The following is a 24,931-nucleotide window of genomic DNA, read 5'->3' on the forward strand; positions in this document are numbered from 1 at the left end:
TATAGCATGAAGTAAGTTAGTTCACTATTTCATTATATTATAAATATGATGCTATGCACACAGACTGAAATACTGGCCTGACTGAAGTCAATGGGGGTTTCAATCTTTGACTTTAGTGGGGCCAGGATTTCACTCACAGTTCTTACTTGCTAACAGAAGATATCAATTTAAAATATATTAATTAGAGCTGAGTGAAAAATTCAGTGAAATATTTGAGAGAGAGAGAGAGAGAGAGAGAGAGAGAGATTCAATGTAATTTTCACATGGAGCTTGTCATCCACACCAAAATCTCACTGGTCTGGCCTTCTGTAACACAGACCCAAAGAGTTATTTTCAGCATGAGGCTGCAGTTTATTGATGTGCAGTTTAACAAGATTCTACTTCAATTGTAAACCATCTTTACGTTTTTTCTTGTTCATGTATTACTATTCAGGATTGAGTACATTGCTGCTTTGTGCAAGCCAAAAATCAGAATGGTAATGAATGGTGTTGTATTAAGTCATGTTGCATGTATAAAAGGATATCAAAATGCTTACAGCAATTCTTTGCATCTTGAATGACAATATGTTCAACCCACACACAATACAACCCCGCTCCTCCCCTGGATGAATAACACTGTATTGGAGCTCAGCCCTTCAACTTGTAATCAAAGAACAAACTCATTTGATGGTTTCAGAGTAGCAGCCGTGTTAGTCTGTATTCGCAAAAAGAAAAGGAGTACTTGTGGCACCTTAGAGACTAACAAATTTATTAGAGCATAAGCAGTGAGCTGTGGCTCACGAAAGCTTATGCTCTAATAAATTCAAACTCATTTGAGTTAGAGTTGCAGGATCAGGCCCTTGGAATAGTCAATTAATTTCAAATAGATCAATAGTCATAGTCTTAACTAAGCTCAAACCCCCAGTAAAAGAATACTACACTTTGGCACTGAACACAACCCAATCTTATTAATTAATTCAAATTCCATGAGATCTTTCTGCCTGCTCATTGAGAAATATGTGCACAGAAGCTGCCTGGGTGTTTCATATGGAACAGAGTGCAAGTTGAATTAAGTTTATCAGAACAATTAATATTTGAAGCACTTTTTATGCAAAAGACACTTAACAAATAAAACTTTTAGTCTAAACATATAGCATGTATAAGTATTTTGTGACTCAAGACTGTAAATGTGATATATATTTTAATACATTAAATCATTTCAGAGGCATAAACATGTATTTTAATAAGTTAACATAGCACCTTGGATCAATATGCTGTTTTAAAATAAATCAAGAATATTCAGTTTTCAAATAGTCAGAAAAACCATTATTCTATCTCAAGCCTTCTATACACCAATAGCTGAAAAGGAAGCTAGTTTACATGTAATGTTGAGATGTGTAAATATGGGAAGTCTAAGACATAAAATTGCAACTTAAGGATATAACAAAGACTTGTTAGTCACATCAGGAAACATTTCCAACTCTTTTGAAAAGTCACAGGATATAATCATAGAAGTTAGAAATGGAAACCACCTTTTAGGTTATCTAGCCCCATCCACTGTCAAAGCAAGACTGTTTCCTACAATATGTTTTCTAGTATTCCAAAAAGTTGGGCTTTACATGTCCCAGGAAAAGGAGCTGCCATCATGGGCCTTGGAATATTATTCAGCAACTTAGTAGAGCTCATGATCAGGATCTTTTTCCTAGTATTCATTTTATATTTTCCATTTCTTAATTTCCCCTGACTCGTAATTACAACTCCTAGTACTTAATTCCTTTTCCTTCTCAAATATTTTCCCCGTAACCACGCCATACATATTTAATGTTTTAAAGTCAATCTTTCCTACCTCTTACTCAATGTCCATTATTTTTGTTGCTGTTTTTCGAACTTTCTAGTTTGCCTAAAAATTTCTGCTTTTGAGGTACCCAGAACTTTACATGCTATTTCAGATGTGGACTCAGCAGAGTCCCCTAAAGAGGGACAACCACGTCCCCCTGCTTCACGACATGAAACTTCAGCATATCCAACCCCAAATTGCACTGATCGTTTTTGGTGCCACATCGTGTTGCAAATGAACATTTAATCTGTGGTCCACTCTCACTTCAGGTCTCTTCCAACTTTATGGCTTTAAATTCCTGCCCATATTTCTAACCTCTGTAAGACCCATTATACAACTCATCTCTCCATGCTGGTGTTTATAACATCTTCAGTTTAGCATTATCTGTGATTTTCATTAACATGTTCCTCTTCTAGATTATTAAAGATGTTAAATAGGACCAGATCCAAAACTGTTCCTTGATTACATTATAAAGAGGATGAAACAATTAACTGAAGGAGCAATTAAAAGTGCATAGTGGGCTGATTCAAAATACAATTTACATGTCAAGACAGCATTTTAAAGTATTTTTAAATCTTCCATTTTTATCCCATTGGATTAATTGTAAGGAAGAAAATACTTTGCCATAGTTGCAGTTTCCACATGTACTTCTGTATTTACTCCTTACCGCCACCCCTCATGTTCCCTAACTCTAGAATACAGAATAAACTGGTACTCAATTCACCAGGACAAAATAAACCTGGGCCACATCATCAGCTATAGCTAGGCATCAAGTAGTAGCAAACTGAAGTACACTACTCTAAATCTGCATAGATAATCGAGAGTTCAACTCTTTTACAAGCTTATTCTATGATTCTAAGATATGATCCTGCAAATAAAAGGTTTCAGTTCTTCCAGGCCTTGATCCTGCACCTGAATCTGCTGGATGGACCACTTCTCCCATGCTGAGTCTCAGGCCTAATGAAGGGTCCAATTCTACTACACTTACTGTTGCTGAATTGGACTCTAAAAGTTTCAAAAGGATAATTGTGAAGGAAGATACTACTTAATGTGATAAGGACTGCAGAGTCAGACCCTAAGTAATTATAACCCTAGCTTTAGTTTAGTTTATTTTTAATGGCGTGTTGTCATAAGGTTCAAGAGACAGTAAACTCTCAGTTCTGAATATTGACAAAGATTAATATTTTCAAAATAATAAGAAAGGACAAAATTTAAATCACCCTTCCTATGAAAAAAATCATTACCTAATTTATGAAGTATCTATTTTTCAGAATACTGTACTAACTTCCAATAGTACTCATCAACTCTGTTTTTTTTCTTAATGACCACTAGAAGTTTTATAATAGAAAGCAATTTTGCAAGCTATTCAATCTCCTGCCTCTATTTGTTAATTTATATAAAAAAACTGGGAAGAAAATAGTTTGTCTGAGGAAACAACCAACCAATGAAATAAAAGAATCAAAAGTGAAGCCAAGGATGAAAAGCAAAATCTGAAGACATACTAAATTTACAAAACAATACAATCCATGTTATTTCATGAACAGCCATTTATTCTTGTTCCATGATTTAAAACTTGGACTCATAAGGATCACATGAAGTGTTTTGTTTCCATTTCTTATTATTCTGTAAAAAGCACCATGGTTACAAGAGTTGGATTAATCGTCCTTTTCTACAATCACTTCTCCATGAAGCACCTTTCTTCTCTGCCACAGCATATGAAAGTAGAGTTGTGGAAACACTTGATCAAGGAATAAATGAACAAATTAGAGGAAAAAAGGAAAAATACATTTCTAACTGTACACTATTCAGCTGAGGAAAAATAATGGCGATGGAGCAAGTAACACTGGGTTGCTTACTATGGCAAACTATGACAAACACTGATGGATCAGTTCACACCACCAAAATCCATGTGGGATCTGTGCATGCATCTCCCTCCAACCCTCTGTCTGTGGAAGTAGGGTCAATGACTTCTCAGCAACCTCTATGGCCCTGTGGACTCTTCCATGTGGCCCAGGATCTGTGCTGAGGGAGGTTTGAATGGGTCAGGACTGGGAGGAGGATGCCAACTTATCTCCCTCTTGTCCTACAGGAAATTGTTGTAATATCCTACCCACTTCACCTCCCCCATCTCCCATAGGGCTTTCTGTGGTGCTCATCAATGTGGTATCTGATAAATTCATTAATACCTGTGAAGTCATCTTTACAACACCCCGTCAGGCAAAGTGGTATTATTATCCCCACTTCACAGATGGGAACAAAGAGACTCACCACAGAGAGGTTAAGGCCAAAAGTGTCCACTAATTTTGAGTACCCAGTTTGAGATGCCTAGAGCCTGAACATTCTTTTTAGAGCACTTTACAAGTTCAGCTAGTGGCTGAACGCCCAAGCTATCACATGGGTGGAATTTGTAAAGTTGTGCATGTAAAAATACTGAAAATGTCTGAGACCATAAAAATTGGATGACACAATGAATCCCAATAATGACTGAACCTGGAGATATTCTGAACAAAAAGAACTAACAGCCAGGCTTGTGGCTGTTTCCATGATTCCACTGACTCAACAGACATTCTAGGCTTCAAAGTGACACACAGACAGACAAAAAGTGACAGTGTTGAAATCTTATTATATAGATGCACAGCTTTAACTGAATTTAGTTACAGCTATATGTGTTCATCACCTATGCATATCAGGCCATAGGTGACTCAGGTAGGGCACCCAGAAAATGAGGAACACATAATTCCATTTAACTGACTTGCCCAGGATCACATAAGAACTCTGTGACATAGGCAGGGATAGAATCCAATTCTCTAGGGCAGCATTCAACTGCTTTAAGCACAAGACCATCCCTTCTCTTCCTGCAGTCCCCTGCCTCCTTCACTGCATACCTTCAAACTTCTGCAACAAATGAGGCAGGGTCATAGAGACAATCATCTCCTTCACTACATATCCCTGATTCATACCCAGAACACAGTCCATCCTGTGCACTAAATAAAATGGGGGTTCTGTGAGAAAAAAGTCATATGTAATTAAAAACTATGGGTACAATTTTCAAAATCATCTAAATGATTTAGGACCCTAAGTCCCATTTTCAAAGGGACGTAGGTACTTAGGAGTCTAAGTCCCCCTGACTTTCAATGAGACTTAGGAGCCTAAGTCACTCAGGGATTTTTGAAATTTTTACCGTGTATCATAATACATATGCAACAGGGTGCCTGACTTTGCCATCTTATTGTTATTTTAATCGTAGAACTGTAGAGCTAAAGGGAGATTAAGAGGTCATCTAGTCCAGCCCCCATACTGAGGGCAGGATTAAGATGTAGTTTCTTTGGGTGTTCCTAGATGTAGTTTCTTTGGGTGTAATTTCCTAATTTTACACAAAGTAAACTGAAAAAACAGAAATTCCTTCGTGCGGCACCATACCTGACCCCTTCTTGGGTCATCAGCAGGCTTGAAATCTTAAGGTTCACAGCACAGACCTCAGCCACTTAAGCTAATGCCACAACAAACAGCAGTAGCAAGCTGTTATCACTGTGGGCCAGTCACTAAAAAGGGATGAGACACATAGGAATGTAGCAATTACCACTGTGATTCAGACCCACTGTCTATCTTGTCCAGTACCAGATGCTTTGGAGACAGTTGTAAAAATCACACACTATGTGGATATGGGATAAAGTGTCATTCACATTAGATCTCATCCTGACCTTTAATAGTTAAACACTGACTTAACCCTTGAAACGTAAGATTTATTTTTGGTAGGATTCAGAGTAGCAGCCGTGTTAGTCTGTATCCGCAAAAAGAAAAGGAGTACTTGTGGCACCTTAGAGACTAACAAATTTATTTGAGCATAAGCTTTCGTGAGCTTATGATGATGAAGTGAGCTGTAGCTCACGAAAGCTTATGCTCAAATAAATTTGTTAGTCTCTAAGGTGCCACAAGTCCTCCTTTTCTTTTTGAAGATTTATTTTTTTGTTATAATTAATTATAAAATTTATAAAAATTCAAAATGTCTGTTATAATTAATTATAACTCTGGATAGTCTCTTTATCCATATTAATATGTAATCCCTTTTTGAATCTTGCTAAACTGTTGGCCTCAACAACAAAGAGTTGAGGGAGCAAAGAGTTCCACAGTTTAATTACACATTATGTGAAAGAGTATTATCAGTTTTGAATTTCCCACCTTTTGATTTCACTGAATGTTCCCTTGATCTTCTGTTATGGGCCAGGGAGAAGATAAACTCCCAGTCTCCCTTCTCTATACCATTTGTTATTTTAGATATCTTTATCATGTCCCCTCTTTTATCATGTCTCCTTACTAAGGTAAACAATCCAAGTCTTCAATCTAAATCTCTCTTCATATGAGTTTGCCCCTCACCCTGTGACTACGTAGCTTCCTTAATAGCCTCTTGTGTGGAACCTTGTCAAAGGCCTTTTGGAACTTGAAATACATTATGTCAACCACTGCTCCTTTATCCACTAGTTTACCGACATATTGAAGGAATTCTAAGCGATTAATGAGACAGGATTTCATTTTACAGAATGCATACTGATTAGAGCCTATCAATCATGATATTCCAAGTGTTTTGTTATTATCAGTTCAACCAATTTGTCAGGTACAGTTGTAGGGCTTACTGATCTAAAATTCACAGTTTGCCAGTGGGTTTCCAATATATTTGCAGAACAGTAGAGAAACACTGAGACCCAGGAAGCTAAGGGTCTAGTTCAAATTCTGTAAGGCAGTGTGTTCTAGTGGTCACAGATCCTTCTGCCCCTGTCATCCTCAACATCCCTCCTTCTGCCCTATCCCCTTGCATAATCCTTCCCAACCTGTCCCCGTCTGTCTCTGTCCTCTCTGCATCTATCCTATTCTGCTCCTATCCAAGCCTCCACTCCCAGCCTGCCTTTGTCTCTTCACTATTCAACTCTGCCCACCTCCAGCCTGTCCCTGTCTCACCTGTTCCTATCCCCCCTGGTCTGTAGACCCCAGCATGCCTCTATCCCTCCCCAGTCTGCCACACCTGTGACCATGCTGCTCCTCATTTCTCTGCATTTGAGTGAGACAACTTCTCAGTTCTGTCTTGGTGCCAGCATAGGGAGCACTGAGAATACAGGAGAGACAGTCTCTCTGCTATCAGTTCATGTGTCTAATTCAATAGCGGCTCCCATAGTGAGCAATTGCAGGAACAATCCTGCCTCCCCTGGTCTGAAGCATGCTCAGTGAACTCTCTGGGGGTGCAGCATGCTCAGTGTTGTTGGAACACAGTTCTTTAGGAGTGGAGTGCAGCATGCTTAGTGCAGATGGAATTTTTAGAGAATTTTGCTGCTATCCTCTAATAAACCTTTACCGAGTATGTGTAAACCATGATTTTCAGAGGCTAATTTTAGATGGATTTTCATGGGGATTGCAAAATACTCATCCCTGACACCAACAAGGGTCCAAATTTCAAGTCCTTTCTCCAAGCAGTGGAGGGCTAGAGCTTCTCAATCAAATGGTAGTAGGATTCTTTTAATATCAACAACAAATCTTATTTTTCCTAACCTTGTTCTAGGAAATGGCCAAACCATTTTCACTGAAGCTTTCCAAATATATTCAGCCTGAGGCAGACACTCAGCATGTAAAATTTCTGCCTAAGCAGTTAAAGTATGGCAAAATTTTAACTAACCAGGTCCTATAAAGTAAAGTATTAGGCAAAGTTAACTACAGGCATTACTGCAAGCTCTGCCTATAATTCAAGGATTCTCAAACTTCACTGGACTGCAACCCCCTACTGATAACAAAAATTACTACACGACCCAGGGAAGGGGGATTGAAGCCTTAGTCCACCGGAGCCCTGCCGTCCGGAGCAGGGGAATGCAGGGCGTTGTCAAAGCCCAAGCCCAAGGGCTTCAGCCCCAGGTGGGGGGCCTATAACCTGAGCTCTGATGCCCAGGGCTGAAGTTGAAGTCCGAGCCCCACTCCCCAGAGCTGAAGCCTTTGGACTTTGACCCCAGGTGGCAGGGCTCAGGCTTTGGCCCCAGCAAGTCTAATCACTAGCCCTAGCGACCCCATTAAAATGAGGTCCCGACCCACAGTTTGAGAACGGCTACATAATTTATTATTGTGTTGTTGGTATTATTAAAGTATAATAGTACTTACATGGTATATATGAGGCCATGACAATAATAAGGAAGTAGTAGTAGTCAAAAGAGACATTATACTTGTTGGGAAGTCTCAGTGAAAAGATGCCTGTCTTCTTCACATAAGGTAATGCAGCATAAATAGTTAGAAGTTCACCAGCAACTCCAACAGGATACAATATGATAAAAAAGTTGTATCTGCAGAAAAACAAATCTAAGAATTATTTTCTTAAAAAATAAATTCATGTTGTAACATTTTTTCTTTTGATGATTAGTGGCACAGCAATGAACTACAGTAGTTTCCTGCAGGAGAAAACCAAGGGCCAGACCCTGAGCTGGTATAAATGAGCACAACTTCACTGACTTTAATAGAGTTATGTTGATTTATACTAGATGAGGATCTGGCCCTAAGCCCTTACATTTAGTTTGCAGTAATATCAAAATGTTTTCATGTTTTTCCAATATTAAAGATAAAGATTCAAAGTTTGGAAAAATGTTGCATCGTCCAGTAATCTTGTTTTGGTTGATTTAGAGCCTGATCCTGGTGCCATTGATTGGCCTGGGAGCAGGCCTGGACCAATAATAAGTAGGAATACATATCTTCATCACAGCCCATGCACACTGGTCCAAGTGCATCCCTTCCCCATTGTAATTATATTGAAGTTAATGGAATCTTAAAATACCTAGGAAGCTTGTTCCTCCCATTGTCATATGGGGAAGCTAACCATGTACTGCATCTGCCACTTACATGAATGGGAATTACTGATGCAAAAGCATCTGTGTGCGAGACTAGATATCTCAATGAACCCAATTTAGAACAAACAGACCAACTTTCAAATAAATGATAAAGCAAAGGCACTGAAAGAAGCCAACTACTTTGAATATCATATGCTACATACATGGTGGAAAAGAAAGAAACTGAAATCAGCAATGTTTTGAAAAATTTTCATGCAAGGTAAGACATACAGATGCAAACATTCATAAAGAACTGTTCTCTTGAGTTCAGGCTGGAGAAAGCAATGACAGCTGCCTCACAGGGTCTGAAATAAATGTATAATATGCATTCTATGACCAAACCAGATGAGTTTTAAAATGGCAGCAGCTGAATATGAAACTCCCTAGTAATCGATGGGCTTAGCGAGCTCATATATCAAACAGAACAGATTAGGTGAGACGTAACGAGAAACTGATGGCGTAACTCCAAATACAATTGGCCATATGCAGAACAGAAACAAACCAAAAATGGGGTATTCTGAATTAAAATGTAGGTGTATTTATTCTATTTAATAGGGAAAGACAAAGCTTTTATAATTCAAAATAAAAAGCTAGTGATCCCAAAGCATTAAACAGAAGTTTACTATGGTTTGCATATGTGTATTGATATATATCTATATATACAAAAAAGGACAAAACTCATCAAAGGAGGGGAAGAGGTGGGTGGGGCGGAGGGAAAAGAAGAGAAGACACAACTCAGATAAGCCAATGGATTTGTGCTCATTTGTGCTAGCTATAAATTTCCCCTGATTCCTGATGTCAGCCCTTGGTAAAATATGTGATAGAAGAACTCATTTTCAAATGTTTGTTTTCCAGTATATTTCACACACATAAGGCTCTTTTGTCAGAATGACTATTTTCCCTACTGTCTTATTATATTTTGAATGGAAAAAACCTTCTAACTTGGAAGCATTGAGAGTATCTGATAGTTTGATATTTTTCAAATGTGTTTTTAAATTTAAAGCCTAAATATATATTCAATTAAAGACAGGGGATCTTTAACTGTTTATTTTTTTAAGTTTGCCATTTAGTCTTAAACATGCCAAAACCTACCACATACTGTACAAGCAAAAAGACAATGTATTATAAAAATGGACATAAATATCAGCCATATCAAAGAATGCATTAGAAGCATCAGAACTATGTTGTCTACAAAACAAAAATAAAGCAAAATAAATAAACAAACAAAAATATATTTTTGGATAAATATGGACAAATATTTTTGACAAATATGGACAAATCATCTATAATGAATTTTTTAAAAGTTTTATCTGCTTCATAAAAAGCAAAGTCTGTTCTGGATATATATTTATTGTTCATTCAATAATTACAGAGGATGCAATTCATCCAGTTAAGCTTCATAGTAAATACCCAGCCTAAACACAATCGGTAATGTATTTCACATACAGTAACATACTCAAGTATTGACATCTCAAGTCAAGGTTACTTCTATAAAAAAAGACGCCCTTGTTGTTTGGACTAAGCCAGTTAAAATATTAATGAAGGCTTTGTAAAACCTCTAATTACATCATAAATTGAATACAGAATAAGGGACAAGGTGATGAGAGCCCAAAGCTGCAAGGTGATGAGAGCCCAAAGCTCCCAGCAACTTCACAGGACTGAGTGGGCACTCTGGCCCCCGTCCTGCAAAGACTTATGTATGTGCTCAGCTTTATGCACTTGGAGTAGTCCCATCACATTCAGCACTCACAGTGTCTATGGGTAAGTCCTTGTAGAATCTGGGCCTACGTTTGTAAACACCTAGATTTCTGGCAACAAAAGGTTTTGTTTTTCTTTATTGCATAGTGTAAGAGGATACATAGTATGATCATTTTTTAAAAAAAATGATAATTTAGTACATTTTAAATTGTATTCAAAATGCAACTTAAATTTCCAAAAGTTAAAAGGTAATCCTGCAAGCATAAAAGAAAAGGATGACTAGTAAATGAAAATAACTATCAAACAAAAAAATTAAAAAACAAATCACATCCAACTATCTGAGCTAAAATATTCTTTACATTTTAAACCAAATGGCAATATTCCTAAATACACAAGGCAACCAACCACATTCTTCTGACACAAAGCCAAAGCTCACACATCTGTTCTCCTGTGTGTTAGCTCAGCATGCATGAAATTAGCATGCACAGAACTATCAGAAACTAAACTGCAAGACATCTCCACCTGGCCCATTTAATGAAGTATGGCAAATGGTTGAGCAGGTTGAATGTGTAGAAGGAATATCGTGTAATCTCTGTCACAGTCCAAACGACCAGAAAAAGAATAACGCTCTCCTCATTCTGGATCTGTGAAAGTATAAAGAACCAACATTTTCTTCACCCTTAAACTTCTTTTCTATGCAAGCAGCAATAGACTTCCAATTAAGACATTTGGAATAGAACTAAGAATTTGAGAAGGAAAACTTGGGTATCAAAAATCAGCACCTGTAGTCACCATCATGTTAACTTTTCTATTACAGGTATTCACCAACATACTGCAATTTTGCTAACTGTGCAGTACAAAGTGACTGTAACCATTGTAAATACATCAAAACACTGAACTATTTAGTTGATTTATTTCCTTCTTTTGCTTACCCTGCATCTGTCCTTTCAATTTGCTCTATTTCTTCTGATTTTTGGTCTATTTGCTTGTGTTTATCCTCTCCCTTTCTTTTTCTCAAAATACTATGTATAATGTTTCTCTTCCATTTTAGACTGGACAAACATCACATCACACTACTCTTTGTCTTGTCTGTCTTCTTATATTCACCTAGCCCATGTCTGTGGTTGCTTCCCCCACTCCTGCTTATTAATGTCTCTGTGATACACAAGATAATTCCATTTTGTTCAGTGTACTCCGTGGGCTGCAAAATGAAACCTGACAGCAGAAGATCCGGTTGGAGTGCTCAGGAGTTTGCAGGACAGTTAGGCAGTTGGGAGTGGGTTGATCAGTGAAGGAGGAGGAGTGACAGGATCAAGAGCTGTAGGTGAATATACTTATCTGCAGTGTTTTAAAGATTCAAGTTCTGAATAGTTAAACTGCCTCCTCAGCATATCTACCTGCTGCTTCAAAGATCAGATCCTTTGGGGAGGGGAATCCCCAACTGTGCAAAGATGATGGTTGGGGGTCTTTTACAAATAATACCTTCTGATAAAGAGAATTACACACAAGTGATTTAATTATTTTTTTTAAAAGGGGAGGAATTTGGTAATAGGCTTCTGTGCCTGAAGGCTGAAAATCTCCTGGGATTTCTATAAAAAAAAAAAAAAATACAGAGACATTTTTTGTTCCAAACACAGAAAAGGGAAACACTGTTTTTCAACAAAATGCAACCTAGTGACAAAGCTTTAATGCTTTTCAAAGATGCTGAACACTCACAGCTAGGAGATGCAGATGCTCAGCACCTCTGAAAATTAGACCCAATATGTGTAAATTGGAACCAAGATTTAACTTTTATTAAAAAAAAAAAAATAAGAGGGTTAGGACACATCTCAATAACAAAAGCAAAAAAAACAAACAAACCAAAGTACAAAGATATTCAAATATAGTTAAGGGAGAAGAAGAGAATTAGGCTACTCTCCACCTGAAGTAGATAAGAGGCTAACACCGATAGACTAAACCTGGGTTTGGGTCACAATGCTAAATGCAAGCAATAGTTCTTTGAATAAGTATGTAGAGAATTCCATGTGGTTGCCTCGCAAATTTCCTGGACAAGTAGTGAGGCTGGCTATCATCACTAACAGGCCTCTAACTACCTATCCCAGAGGTAGGCAAAGTACGGTCCGCGGGCCACATCGAGCCCACAGGACCGTCCTGCCAGGCCCTGAGCTCCTGGCCAGGGAGGCTAGCTCCCAGCCCCTCCCCCACTGTCCCTCCTCCCATGCAGCCACCCGGCTTGTGCCCACCCACCTCCCAGGCTTTCCAATAAGCCTGTCCTGCCACTCTGAGTGGCATGGTAAGGGGCAGGGGGATTGGATAAGGGGCAGGAAGTCCCGGGGGTAGTCAGGCGGCGGTTGGATGGGGTGGAGGTACGGGGGGGAGGTCAGGAGACAGGGAGCAGTGGGGGTTGGATGGGGGCTGAGGTCCCGGGAGGGGGAGGCAGGGAGCAGGGGGAGTTGGATGGGAGTGGGGTCCCAGGAGGAGGTGGTCAGGGGGCCTGTCAAGGGGCAGGGGTGTGGATAGGGGTCGGGGCAGTCAGGGGACAAGGAGCAGGGAGGGTTGGCTAGGCGGTGGGGTCCTGGGGGGGGCGGTTAGGGGACAAGGAGTGGGGTGAGGCGGTTTGGATAGGTTGGAGGTTCTGAGGCGGGCGGGGAGTGGGAGGGGGCGGATAGGGAGTGGGGGCCAGCCTGTTTGCAGAGGCACAGCCTTCCCTACCCTACCCAGCCCTTGATACCATTTTGCAATCTCAATGGGGCCCTTGGGCCAAAAAGTTTGCCCAACCCTGACATATCGGATACCCTCACATGACCCTGAATGTTCAGGCATGCAAACAATGAGAAATGCATTCAGACAGACATTTAGACGTGTGGATTTTCTGATGTAGTTTGACCTACTATACTGAAATCAACTGAAACAAAGAGCTGGGTGGACAAGGTTTAGTCCATTCCACATAAAAGAAAAGGAGTACTTGTGGCACCTTAGAGACTAACGAATTTATTAGAGCATAAGCTTTCGTGAGCAACAGCTCACTTCATCGGATGCATTTGGTGGAAAAAACAGAGGGGAGATTTATATACACACACACAGAGAACATGAAACAATGGGTTTATCATACACACTGTAAGTGTGTCGTAGTGTACCGTAGTGTCCAGGAAGTGGATCTCTTGTGTGGACTGGTCCAGGCTGAGGTTGATGGTGGGATGGAAATTGTTGAAATCATGGTGGAATTCCTCAAGGGCTTCTTTTCCATGGGTCCAGATGATGAAGATGTCATCAATGTAGCGCAAGTAGAGTAGGGGCATTAGGGGACGAGAGCTGAGGAAGCGTTGTTTCCATCCCACCATCAACCTCAGCCTGGACCAGTCCACACAAGAGATCCACTTCCTGGACACTACGGTGCTAATAAGCGATGGTCACATAAACACCACCCTATATCGGAAACCTACTGACCGCTATTCCTACCTACATGCCTCTAGCTTTCATCCAGATCATACCACTCGATCCATTGTCTACAGCCAAGCGCTACGATATAACCGCATTTGCTCCAACCCCTCAGACAGAGACAAACACCTACAAGATCTCTATCATGCATTCCTACAACTACAATACCCACCTGCTGAAGTGAAGAAACAGATTGACAGAGCCAGAAGAGTACCCAGAAGTCACCTACTACAGGACAGGCCCAACAAAGAAAAGAACAGAACGCCACTAGCCATCACCTTCAGCCCCCAACTAAAACCTCTCCAACGCATCATCAAGGATCTACAACCTATCCTGAAGGACGAGCCATCACTCTCACAGATCTTGGGAGACAGACCAGTCCTTGCTTACAGACAGCCCCCCAATCTGAAGCAAATACTCACCAGCAACCACACACCACACAACAGAACCACTAACCCAGGAACCTATCCTTGCAACAAAGCCCGTTGCCAACTCTGTCCACATATCTATTCAGGGGATACCATCATAGGGCCTAATCACATCAGCCACACTATCAGAGGCTCGTTCACCTGCGCATCTACCAATGTGATATATGCCATCATGTGCCAGCAATGCCCCTCTGCCATGTACATTGGCCAAACTGGACAGTCTCTACGCAAAAGAATGAATGGACACAAATCAGACGTCAAGAATTATAACATTCAAAAACCAGTTGGAGAACACTTCAATCTCTCTGGTCACTCGATCACAGACCTAAGAGTGGCTATACTTCAACAAAAAAGCTTCAAAAACAGACTCCAACGAGAGACTGCTGAATTGGAATTAATTTGCAAACTGGATACAATTAACTTAGGCTTGAATAGAGACTGGGAATGGATGAGTCATTACACAAAGTAAAACTATTTCCCCATGGTATTTCTCCCTCCCACCCCACCCCCCACTGTTCCTCTGATATTCTTGTTAACTGCTGGAATTAGCCTACCTTGCTTGTCACCGTGAAAGGTTTTCCTCCTTTTCCCCCCCCCTGCTGCTGGTGATGGCTTATCTTAAGTGATCACTCTCCTTACAGTGTGTATGATAAACCCATTGTTTCATGTTCTCTGTGTGTGTGTATATATAAATCTCCCCTCTGTTTTTTCCACCAAATGCATCCGATGAAGTGAGCTGTTGCTCACGAAAGCTTATGCTCTAATAAATTTGTTAGTCTCTCAGGTGCCACAAGTACTCCTTTTCTTTTTGCGAATACAGACTAACACGGCTGCTACTCTGAAATCCATTCCACATAAAAGTAGTATGATGAAAATCAGTGATATATGCCCTAGCCTCGATCTACTCGTCCAATGTAACCAACAAATGGTTCACTTCTTGAACATTTTTTTTTCTTCTAAAAAAGCAAAACAGGAAGCAGTTAGCTTAAAAAAAAAAATTAAGATAAACCTACTTGGTATTACAAAAAAGGGAGGTAAAGGAAACAAAGTGTATAAGAGAGCTCTCTTCTGTGAACAGATAAAAAGGGAATTGACAATGGAGGCAGTTTCTGCCTGGCTGTTATAGCTCATCAGCAGTTAGGCATGTGACACCTGCTGGTGAGAAAATTTAGAGGCTCAGCATGTGGAGTTAAGAAAGTTCTGACCCAAGTCACACACATAGAAGCACAGACCCAAAAGTTGGGATCCATTACTCAATATTTACCTTTAGAGAATAGGAATTTCAAGCCCCACAAAGTAAATAAAATTCAGACAAACTAAACTATCAGTCCTAGTCCATGCATTACCAGAATCATAGATTCCTTGGACCATTTTTCCTTGGGGTAAAAAAAACAGTAAAATCTACATTAAAATCTATAAACAACCACATAAATAACACTTTCAGAGGCAGTTGGGTAATTTTCATATGCTGGGAGATTTTCTGTGTTTTTTTTTTAATGACCGTTTATTACAGTGGCATGCTGTGAACCTATAATATTAATATAATATTAATTTAAAATTTTTGAGAAAGGATTTAATACAAACTACAAAGAAAACATCAGTGTAAAATGTCACAACAGTGTTTATCCAGATGCATTCAGTTTAAGAATGATTTCCATTTGTACATTCAACACATACTAATTGAAGTTCTTTTTCAAAGTGGAATGGTTGACAGTATGGTAAATTTGTTGATGAACAGAAGCTCTACCCCTTAAGCTTGCTTAACAGACAGATCAAACTTGGCAGCAACCCAGTATGTTTCAGTTGTTCCTCTCCAATGGCATTTACCAGCATCCTGTGTATAAGCAACTATAACAGGGTGGGCAAACTACGGCTCGGGGCCCGCATCCAGCCCTTCAGACGTTTTAATCTGGTCCTCGAGCTCCTGCCAGGGAGCAGGGTCCAGGGCTTGCCCCGCTCCATTGCTGCAGCTGGGGAGTGAGGTTGCGGGCTTGCCCCGCTCCGAGTGTGACGTGGCTCCGTGCGGCTCCCGGAAGCAGCGACATGTCCCACCTCTGGCTCCTAAATGTAAGGGCAGCCAGGGGACTCCGCATGCTGCCCCTGCAGCTCCAATTCGCTGGGAACCACGTAGGAAACGGAGCGGGGACATGCCACTGCTTCCGGGAGCTGCTTAAGGTAAGCGTTGCCTGGAGCCTGCCCTCCCGACCCCTTGCCCCAGCCTTGATCCCTCTCCTGCCCTCCGAACCCCTCGGTCCCAGCCTGGAGCACCCTCCTGTACCCCCAACCCCTCATCCCCACCCCAGAGTCTGCACCCCCAGCCGGAGCCCTCTCACACACACCCGCACCTCAACCCCCTGCCCCAGCCCGGAGCCCCTTCCCACACCCTGAACTCTTCATTTCTGGCCCCACCCCAGAGCCCGCACCCCCAGCTAGAGCCCTCAGCCCCTCCCGCACCCCAACCCCCAATTTTGTAAGCATTCATGGCTTCCCATACAATTTCCATACCCAGATATGGCCCTTGGGCTAAAAAGTTTGCCCATCCATGAACTATAGGCTTGATCCTGTAAGTTCTCTACCTGCAGAACTCTGACTGAAGTTTGTGAGAGCCCCCTGTATGGAGCATTTGCCAGATCCTATTACTTGTTAAATAACACTTCCTGCTAAAATGAGCTTTTTATTAATAATCAGCCCTTCTTGTAAAGAGTAAAACAGAATTTGCTCATGCACTCACCTGTTTTATACTGTGTGTTATAAACCAGACCATGAAGATTCTTGAACTCACTTGGACCCCAGTCACAAGCACAGAGGTGCGAACTATTCCTTAAAAAGAGAAATACATTATCTATGTTCCATAATTCATGTTTGTAATCAGTTAAGTGAGAAATTTAGAGCAAAAGACTCACCAACTGCACAGTGGACTACCTGTCAATAAAAATAAATATAAATTAAAGTCACTGGTTTAAAATCATTTTACTGTTTGCAGTATAAACAAAGACATTGCTGCTGTTAACATAAATCTAAGCTTACTCCTAGTCCTTTACTCCTTATTCAGACTACACTTTCATTGACTTTATCGTGAGCAAAAATTAAGATCTTAAGGCCAAATTCTGTGAGGTGCCAAGGACCCTGAATTCCTATGCTGCACTCCTCACAGGATCAGGCCTTTGATTTGTAATACCACTGAATCAAGACTGACTTGCTTACCAAAGGAACTTTTACATAAGGCTGATTTTCATACACATACATACACCTTGCTCTTCAGCTTCAAAACCAAACCTCAGTTTCACATGCAACATCTTATCCAGATCAGAATTCTTCTGGAAAATTTAAAGCAAGATACATACGGTATTTCAGATATACAAGAATTTTAAAATTTTTGTTGTTCATTTTAGAAGATTTTTATTCATTCTTTTTCAAATTAAATCCTTGTCTAGTGTTGATGGGTTCAGGTAGAATTATTTAGAAGTGTAAAGGTATTATTATAATATAAAAACCAAAACACAGGTGACCATACATGTTAAAAGAGACACATGTATTATATACATACATCTGCTTGATGAATGTATTATATATCAATATCAGTCTGATGCATGCTTTGCCAAGTGCACTCAGCCTCCAGAGTGCTTTGCAAATGTGGAAAGTCATAGTTCAATGAAAGACTAGTAGCAAACCATATGGGGCATGTGGGTCCAGTCTGGAAGGAGCAAAAGAGAGAAAGCCATATGGGGGATAATGAGTCCAGTATGGGGAATGAGAGGGAAACAATCATCTGTCTAGGAAGGCAGGGTGTCTGCAAAGGAATAGGCTCCTAAGGAACGGAGTCCCTGTTTGGCTTGCAAGATCTGTCTCTGAGCAATTCTTAAGCATTTTTGAAAAGCAAACAAATCCTAAGCAAATAATTTAGTAGCCTAGATTAATGTTACAATAGATATCCGTTCCCTTCAACCAACCTCCTCTCTCCCCCAAAAAAACACCTTAAAAATAAATGAAGTTAGAAAGACTGGAAATTCTGAGACATTCTTTCATCCTTAACTCCATGTTAATGAAGGTTTTTTTTGCTGAGGATAAATATTTTCCAATCAAGCAACGTGTAGCATTTAAAAATTTACCTCAAGCACAGCAAATGTCTGGAAAAATTTAAGTGTCTTTTGAATAGTTTTGTATAAGCCTTTGTATGTTCCTTTCTGCATGTAAAACCGTGCCATGGCAATAGCCAATACCAGCCACCTAGAAAAGAAAGAGAATGGATAATTTTCAAATGAGAATTCTAAGAACACTCAGGTATCTAAATTATTCATTACATTACTTTCATCTCAAATATTTGAAGAAGAATTTTGATTTTTCTACTGGAAAAGAGATTGACAATATAATTTAAAATATAGCAAAATCCATTAACTATTTAGCTCCTGTACCCTACTTTGTGGAAAAGTATAGAGAGAATGTCTTGCTGCTCTTTGCAAAGAGCCCTCTTTGTTACATAGCTACGGTGTTCTCTTTTCCATGGTATGGACCATATCTTTATTATTCAGAGAGTATTAATTCACGTATATTAGCTGTTTTTAACATGACTTAGCAGGTAAAAAAAAAAAAAAGATGCCAACTTCAGGTGCCAGCCACTCTCAATATACCAGCAGTTGTCCCCAACTGGAAAACCTCTGCACAACTCGGTGTAATGGTTCTAGTATAGACTACAATTCTTTTTCCAATATAATTTCAAATCCCAAATTGCTTATCATAGTTTCATAGCGTTAGGAAATTGAAAAATGTACATGAAATTTAAAAAATTATTTGAATATATGTATTTTGTTTTTTAAAACATATTGAAAAGTAAGCACTGTGGCCAACATTTCCAACCTTAGTCTCAATCCTGCAAGGAGCTCTGTGTGAGGGGACCCCTGAGAGTGGGGTTCTACCCACACAAAGCTCTTTGAAGGACCGGCGCATAGGGACTTAAGGCCAAGACTGGAAAAAGCAACTAGTGATTCTGAGTGCCTCAGTTTGTGGGTGTCCATTTTGAGACACCAATAAAGGGGTTCAATTTTCAGAAAGTGTTGTATACCCATCCTCAGAAAATCAGGCCAATTTAAAGTGTCTAAAGTTGGGCACTCAAAAGTCCAGGCATCCAGAATCACTAGTCACTTTTGAAAATTTTGGCCACAGTGGATAGTTCTGGAACTGACATGTTGGTAATCATGTACTGATATTAAGTGTGGATTTTTTTTTAAATATGCATTCTGCTGTTATTCAAATGAAAGAAAGCAAAAATAATTGCTAGTCAAATTAAAGCTTTCTTCATTGAGATCAAACAAATCTGAGCTAAAATAAATTTTATAATAACCTAAGGCAGGGGCTGGCAACCTTTGGTGTGCAGCCCATCAGGGTAATCTGCTGGCGGGCCATGAGACGTTTTGTTTACGTTGACTGTCCACAGGCACGGCCCCCCCCGCATCTCCCATTGGCCACGGTTCGCTATTCCCGGCCAATGGGAGCTGCGGGAAGCCTGCCAGGAATAGGGGCTGCATTCCCTAAATATTGCTTACATTAAGTTTTGTGGCCACTTAGCAGGGGACTCAGTAGTGGCACAGAGCTAGCTTTTGGGAAACCTGCCTACCTGTCAGAGGCTCCTGTAAAGAAAAGCCAAGTCAGACACACCTGGAAGGAATTAAATCTCTAGGTGGCTAGCTGGTAGCTAATTAGCTAATGAGCCTGACAAAGGGTCATCACAGATTGGCTGAAGTGGATTCTTGAGACAGGAAGCTTTTGAGGGCAGAAGAATTCACCAGAGCAAGGGACCTGAAAGGTCTGCTCAGAGGGGTAGGGAATTCCAAATAGTGGCAGAAGGGCCAGCCTGTCAGAACTGTGTGCTTCCCTAGAGAAGGGCTACTGCTGACAGATCTCTGCACACCCGCCCTTGGCTCTAGGGAAGAATTCTTCCCAGCGAGTGTCAAGAGTATCTGGAGAAGGGACCTGAATTGAGAGAAAACCCTATTGGAGGAGAGTGGTAGACTCAGGTAGGAATTGATAAACCGAGACGGACTGTCTCTCCCAGATAAGATGAGGGCTTGCTGGTATTTTTATTGGGTCTTTGGTTAATAAATTAGACCCTTCAGAAGGCCATGTAAGGCCTCAGTGACCTTATCAATGACATTAGGGGAGAGTACTTGTGGCACCTTAGAGACTAACAAATTTAATTGAGCATAAGCTTTCATGAGCTACAGCTCACTCACGAAAGCTTATGCTCTAATAAATTTGTTAGTCTCTAAGGTGCCACAAGTCCTCCTTTTCTTTTTGCGAATACAGACTAACGCGGCTGCTACTCTGAAACCTGTCATTAGGAGAGAGTGAGTCTGGGAGCACTTACAGCTCCACACTTGGCCAGAAGGGGACACTACTGGATAGTGTCAGTACTGCCTGTGACAGTAGCTCTCTCTCACCTCCAAGCCTTTCTTTCAATATGTGGAACTCGCATGGAATTGGGCTCCACCATACACTGCAAATGTGGATTCTCTCATCATGCCTATTCTACATCTGTTCCCCTGTGTGTAGTGTAACTACCAAGGTTCCATAATGCTGCGGCACAGGGTGAATTCCAATTCCTGTCCTAAGAATGAAACACAAGTGCCAGTTAAGCAACACCCACAGATATTATTTAGGCTTTTTATGGCTTGTGTAAAATCTGAGTAAATTTTTGTAGAGTATAAAATTAGAGTAGATTCCAGTTACTGCTGAAATCAGTGGATTATTTTAACTTCAGCAATACATGTTGCCTTCACAATAAGGCTTTCCTGGGTTCTAAATGTTTTGTGTTTTATAGTAAAGTGTGTGTCAAAGAAGAATTATAATGGATTTTTATACGATTGGCAATATGGCAGGTGACAGCAGTATCTTTACATAAGAGGTACCTTGAGAAGCCATATTATATCTGACCAAAAAGGCAATATGTATAAACCAAAAAAGGTTCCCTGAATCTCATTTTGCAACAAAAAGGGAACATGAAATGTCTTCTCTGACTTAACAAAAAACAAAAGTTGGTAGGTCTCTTGCTTAGACAGGTTATTCTTTAAAAAAGTACTCATAGACCATTTTATTGGGTCTTCAGCTTGCAACTTTTTTTTTTTTATTTTGTCCCATATGGACCTTTGTATTGCATACAGAAAAATAACAACTTTCACTCAACATCAGACAAGCATTCAGTATGAAACAGAAAATACCCTACAAGATAAATTCCCCTGAGGGAGGCTTTCAGAGGCCCAAAGGACAGTTACGGGCCTAACTTCCATTGACTTTCAAAGGAATTTGGACACGTACCTGCCATTTTTGTTTTTGAACATCACCTACGCGTTTACCAGTATGAATGATAAAATGTAATCCCATATTAGAAAGAGGAATTAGCACAATTTTTGAGAAACCGGGGTATTCCTAGAATTTTATTAACAAGTACTGTCTTGCCAAGTGGATAAACTTGCCTGTACTAATATTACCCTTCAGTGTTCCCTTAAGTGTATCTACTGTACTTTATCGGTTTGAAAAGATGATGAAATGTTTGTCTTTCTTTTTTCTATCCCACACAAGAAACAAAGGGCCCACTTTTACAATTGCTGGTGGCTCTCAACTACCAGAGGCTTTGATGGGATATGTGGGGCTTCAGCGCTTGCAGGGATAACAACTAAAATAAATGTCAAAGAGTGCTGTGGCACCTTTTTGACTAACAGATGTATTGGAGCATAAACTTTTGTGGGGGATTACCCACTTCGTCGGATGCATGGGTATTCACCCATGAAAGCTTATGCTCCAATACATCTGTTAGTCTATAAGGTGCCACAGGACTCTTTGCCGCTTTACAGCTCCAGACTAACACGGCTACCCTTCTGATACTTAACTAAAATAAAGGTGTCCACCTTAAAAGTCTGTTCTCATGAACAAATGAACAACAACAAAGCAAGGGGTGGACTGTTAAGGAATACAATGGAAACACAGGTTTCAGAGTAGCAGCTGTGTTAGTCTGTATTCGCAAAAAGAAAAGGAGTACTTGTAAATTTGTTAGTCTCTAAGGTGCCACAAGTACTCCTTTTCTTTTTATGGAAACACTGCAATTCCAAACTAGCAAAGATTATGAACAACGAATAAAAATACTAATTAAAGTTGACACAAACATACCTTCACAAAGCCCCATGCCTGACTTCAACAATTCCCTATGTAAAATATTCCAATGTCAAATTACCCCGAGTATTAAAATTTGTGGGAGTCTGACAATTTTCAAAAAAAAAAAAAAAAAAGGACTTATGGCACCTTAGAGAGACTAACAAATTTATATGAGCATAAGCCTTCTTGAGCTACAGCTCACTTCATCGGATGCATTCGGTGAATGCATCCGATGAAGTGAGCTGTAGCTCACGAAAGCTTATGTTCAAATAAATTTGTTAGTCTCTCTAAGGTGCCACAAGTCCTCCTTTTCTTTTTGTGGATACAGACTAACAGGGCTGCTGCTCTGCAACCTGACAATTGTCAATCATTCGACAGAAAATTAAGTCAGTTTACTTTAAGTATGTTATGAAAAATACTGCTATTAACATGACAAATCTTGAAAAGGAATGAAAATTCATACATCAACCACTTAAATATAAACCAGAATTCCCTTAACATTAAAACTTAATACCAATATTACATTTTCACAAAAGAATCCATTGTAACACTGGGCATCAGTTTAAATGCACTCCTGGGCTTATTAACAGTTCTACCCCAATGCATTCAAATTGGAACGGCCCCTATCAGTAGTTGAACTGAAGACAAAATTTGAAATGACATACTAAGCCAAATTCAACATTGGTAAGTGGGTACAAATTGTTCTCTGTGTGTGTATATAAATCTCCCCTCTGTTTTTTCCACCAAATGCATCCGATGAAGTGAGCTGTAGCTCACGAAAGCTTATGCTCTAATAAATTTGTTAGTCTCTCAGGTGCCACAAGTACTCCTTTTCTTTTTGCGAATACAGACTAACACGGCTGCTACTCTGAAACCTACAAATGCACTGAGTTTTGTCTGCTTGTGTCAGGGCTGAATTTGGCCTGTAACCTCAGTTTTCAATACTGAGAGACTGATTTGTAGAGCAGCACGTTGGGAGACCAAGATGGAGCTGGATGAAGGAAGCTCATGTCTTAAAATACTGTTTCAATATCAGCTAACTCTTTATCAGCGATGCTGCTTAGACTGAAGCCACGCTGGTTTTTCACTATAACAGTAGTAATCATTTCTTGCAGTTAATTCTTAACATGGCAGACGGAAAAAATTAATATAGGTTGCCTGTCTCCGAAGTGCTCTCCAAAGCAAGAATTGGAACCAATGTTATTTTGAAACTTCGGGCAGGCCGTACCACCTGGTGCTGCTGGGAGCCAGTGGGTCTCAAACTACTCTGAAGACTTTATTAAAAAAGCATGGATCCCGCCCTCGGCGTGGGAGGAAAACGAGGAATCCTGCCGTAACAACGCGCTTACAGCCACTTCGCAACCCCCCCCTCTCCCAGAAGCCTTCCCTGGCAGCTGGAGACCCCAAGTCTGCCATGGCTCTGCGGAGAGCGGGGTGCCCCGGCCGGCAGGCAGCCTCAGCCCTGCTCAGAGCGGGGACCGGGGCACAGGGGCGCCGCCTGCAGCCAGCAGCTCCCGCGCGGGGAGCCCCCGGGGGCGGGGACTAGATCCTCAGCGCGCGGGGGCGGCCGCAGTGACTTACGCCCCGGGGAGCCCCTTGCCCCGGCAGCCCCGCCCGACACTCCTGGCTCGGGCTTCCCTCACCCTCCCCGCCGGGCCGCGAGATGACGCGCTCGCGGCTGCGCCGTATTCGGATCATGCCAGGCGGGCGAGGGCGAGCCCCGCAGGCAGCCGCCTCTGCCGCCCCCCCCCCGCGTCCTTCCGCCCCCGGCCGCCAGGCCTCCACCTCTCCGCCCGGCTCCCGCCGCGGCCCGCTCCCCCTCGCCCCGCCGGCAACGCACCCGGCGGTCAGGGCGATGTTGTAGCCGATGAGCCAAGCCGTGGCCAAGGCGCCCAGGCGCCTCTTCCTGCCCTTCTCCTTCTCCTCCAGCGAGCCGCCGCCCGCCCCGTCCTCCTCGCTGGACGCCATGCTTTGCCCGCGGCCGGGCGGAGAGACGCGCGGCGGAGGAGGGGCTGGGCCGGGCTGAAGCCGCGCTGACAGCCGGAGCTGACGCTCGCGCACCCCCATCTGTCTTCACGGCGGGCGGCTGCTGCCCCCGGCCCGCGGCTCACATGGTGTCGCCGGCTCCTCCCTTCTCCTCCGGCGGCTCCCCAGCCCAGCTCGCCGGGCAGCGTGGAGGGAGGCGGACGCCCTAACCCTAACGCGACGGCTGCGCCGCGCGGTTCCCAGTCTGGCTTCCCTGACGGGAGATCAAACGTTTTTACACCCGCCCGCAGTTGCCTCCGCAAAAGACACTCCCATGGGTAACCGCGTAGGTGTAACGCATCCTTGTGTGCAACATGAGCGATTGGTAGGATGGCCGAATGGGTACTTTATGCTCACACAGGCTGTACCCCTGCTACGGGGATTCACCTATGCTGGGTATGCGTCACCTTGGCTATGTCTACACTGCGCCGCAAATCCTGGTCTGTGAGACCGGCGTTTCCAACGCTGCGCTTGAGCATCCATGCTGCATTGTAAACCTAGCTTTACAGTGGCTGGAGCTGGGTCTCACAGCT

The 24,931-nt window shown here is 41.6% G+C and overlaps 1 protein-coding gene across 3 annotated transcripts; it reads right to left on the minus strand.

Annotated features, from left to right (window-relative positions):
• Window positions 1-1,709: 1,709 nt before the first annotated feature.
• Window positions 1,710-24,627, minus strand: HACD1 (3-hydroxyacyl-CoA dehydratase 1). 3 transcript variants are annotated; one of them, XM_038390780.2, is made up of 7 exons: window positions 24,214-24,613; window positions 18,341-18,458; window positions 17,135-17,153; window positions 16,963-17,051; window positions 10,888-11,009; window positions 7,952-8,130; window positions 1,710-3,554 (listed from the first exon to the last, which is right to left on the minus strand). In XM_038390780.2, exons 1-7 carry the CDS (start codon window positions 24,438-24,440, stop codon window positions 3,472-3,474), a joined length of 837 nt encoding a protein of 278 aa, XP_038246708.1. In that variant the 5' UTR covers window positions 24,441-24,613; the 3' UTR covers window positions 1,710-3,471. The 3 variants fall into 3 exon arrangements, with proteins under 3 accessions (XP_038246708.1, XP_043365330.1, XP_043365329.1); XM_043509395.1 differs by lacking the exons at window positions 1,710-3,554; window positions 7,952-8,130; window positions 10,888-11,009 and adding exons at window positions 11,018-11,954; window positions 17,482-17,548 and having other exon boundaries at window positions 16,963-17,045; window positions 24,214-24,627; XM_043509394.1 differs by lacking the exons at window positions 1,710-3,554; window positions 7,952-8,130; window positions 10,888-11,009 and adding exons at window positions 11,018-11,954; window positions 17,482-17,548 and having other exon boundaries at window positions 24,214-24,627.
• Between the last annotated feature and the right edge of the window lie 304 nt (window positions 24,628-24,931).

The sequence above is a fragment of the Dermochelys coriacea genome, chromosome 2 (assembly GCF_009764565.3).
Source record: "Dermochelys coriacea isolate rDerCor1 chromosome 2, rDerCor1.pri.v4, whole genome shotgun sequence".
In the NCBI taxonomy this organism is placed as follows: domain Eukaryota; kingdom Metazoa; phylum Chordata; order Testudines; family Dermochelyidae; genus Dermochelys; species Dermochelys coriacea.

Bases quoted from the DNA above. Each gene is read 5' to 3' on its own strand.
- HACD1 (XM_038390780.2), bottom strand. From the start codon at position 24,440: ATGGGGGTGCGCGAGCGTCAGCTCCGGCTGTCAGCGCGGCTTCAGCCC. The intron at 18,459-24,213 runs GTGCGTTGCCGG...TTTCTTTTCTAG, and splicing joins AACATCGCCCTGACCGCCGG to GTGGCTGGTATTGGCTATTG. The intron at 11,010-16,962 runs GTGAGTGCATGA...ATACTTTCACAG, and splicing joins TAACACACAGTATAAAACAG to ATCCAGAATGAGGAGAGCGT.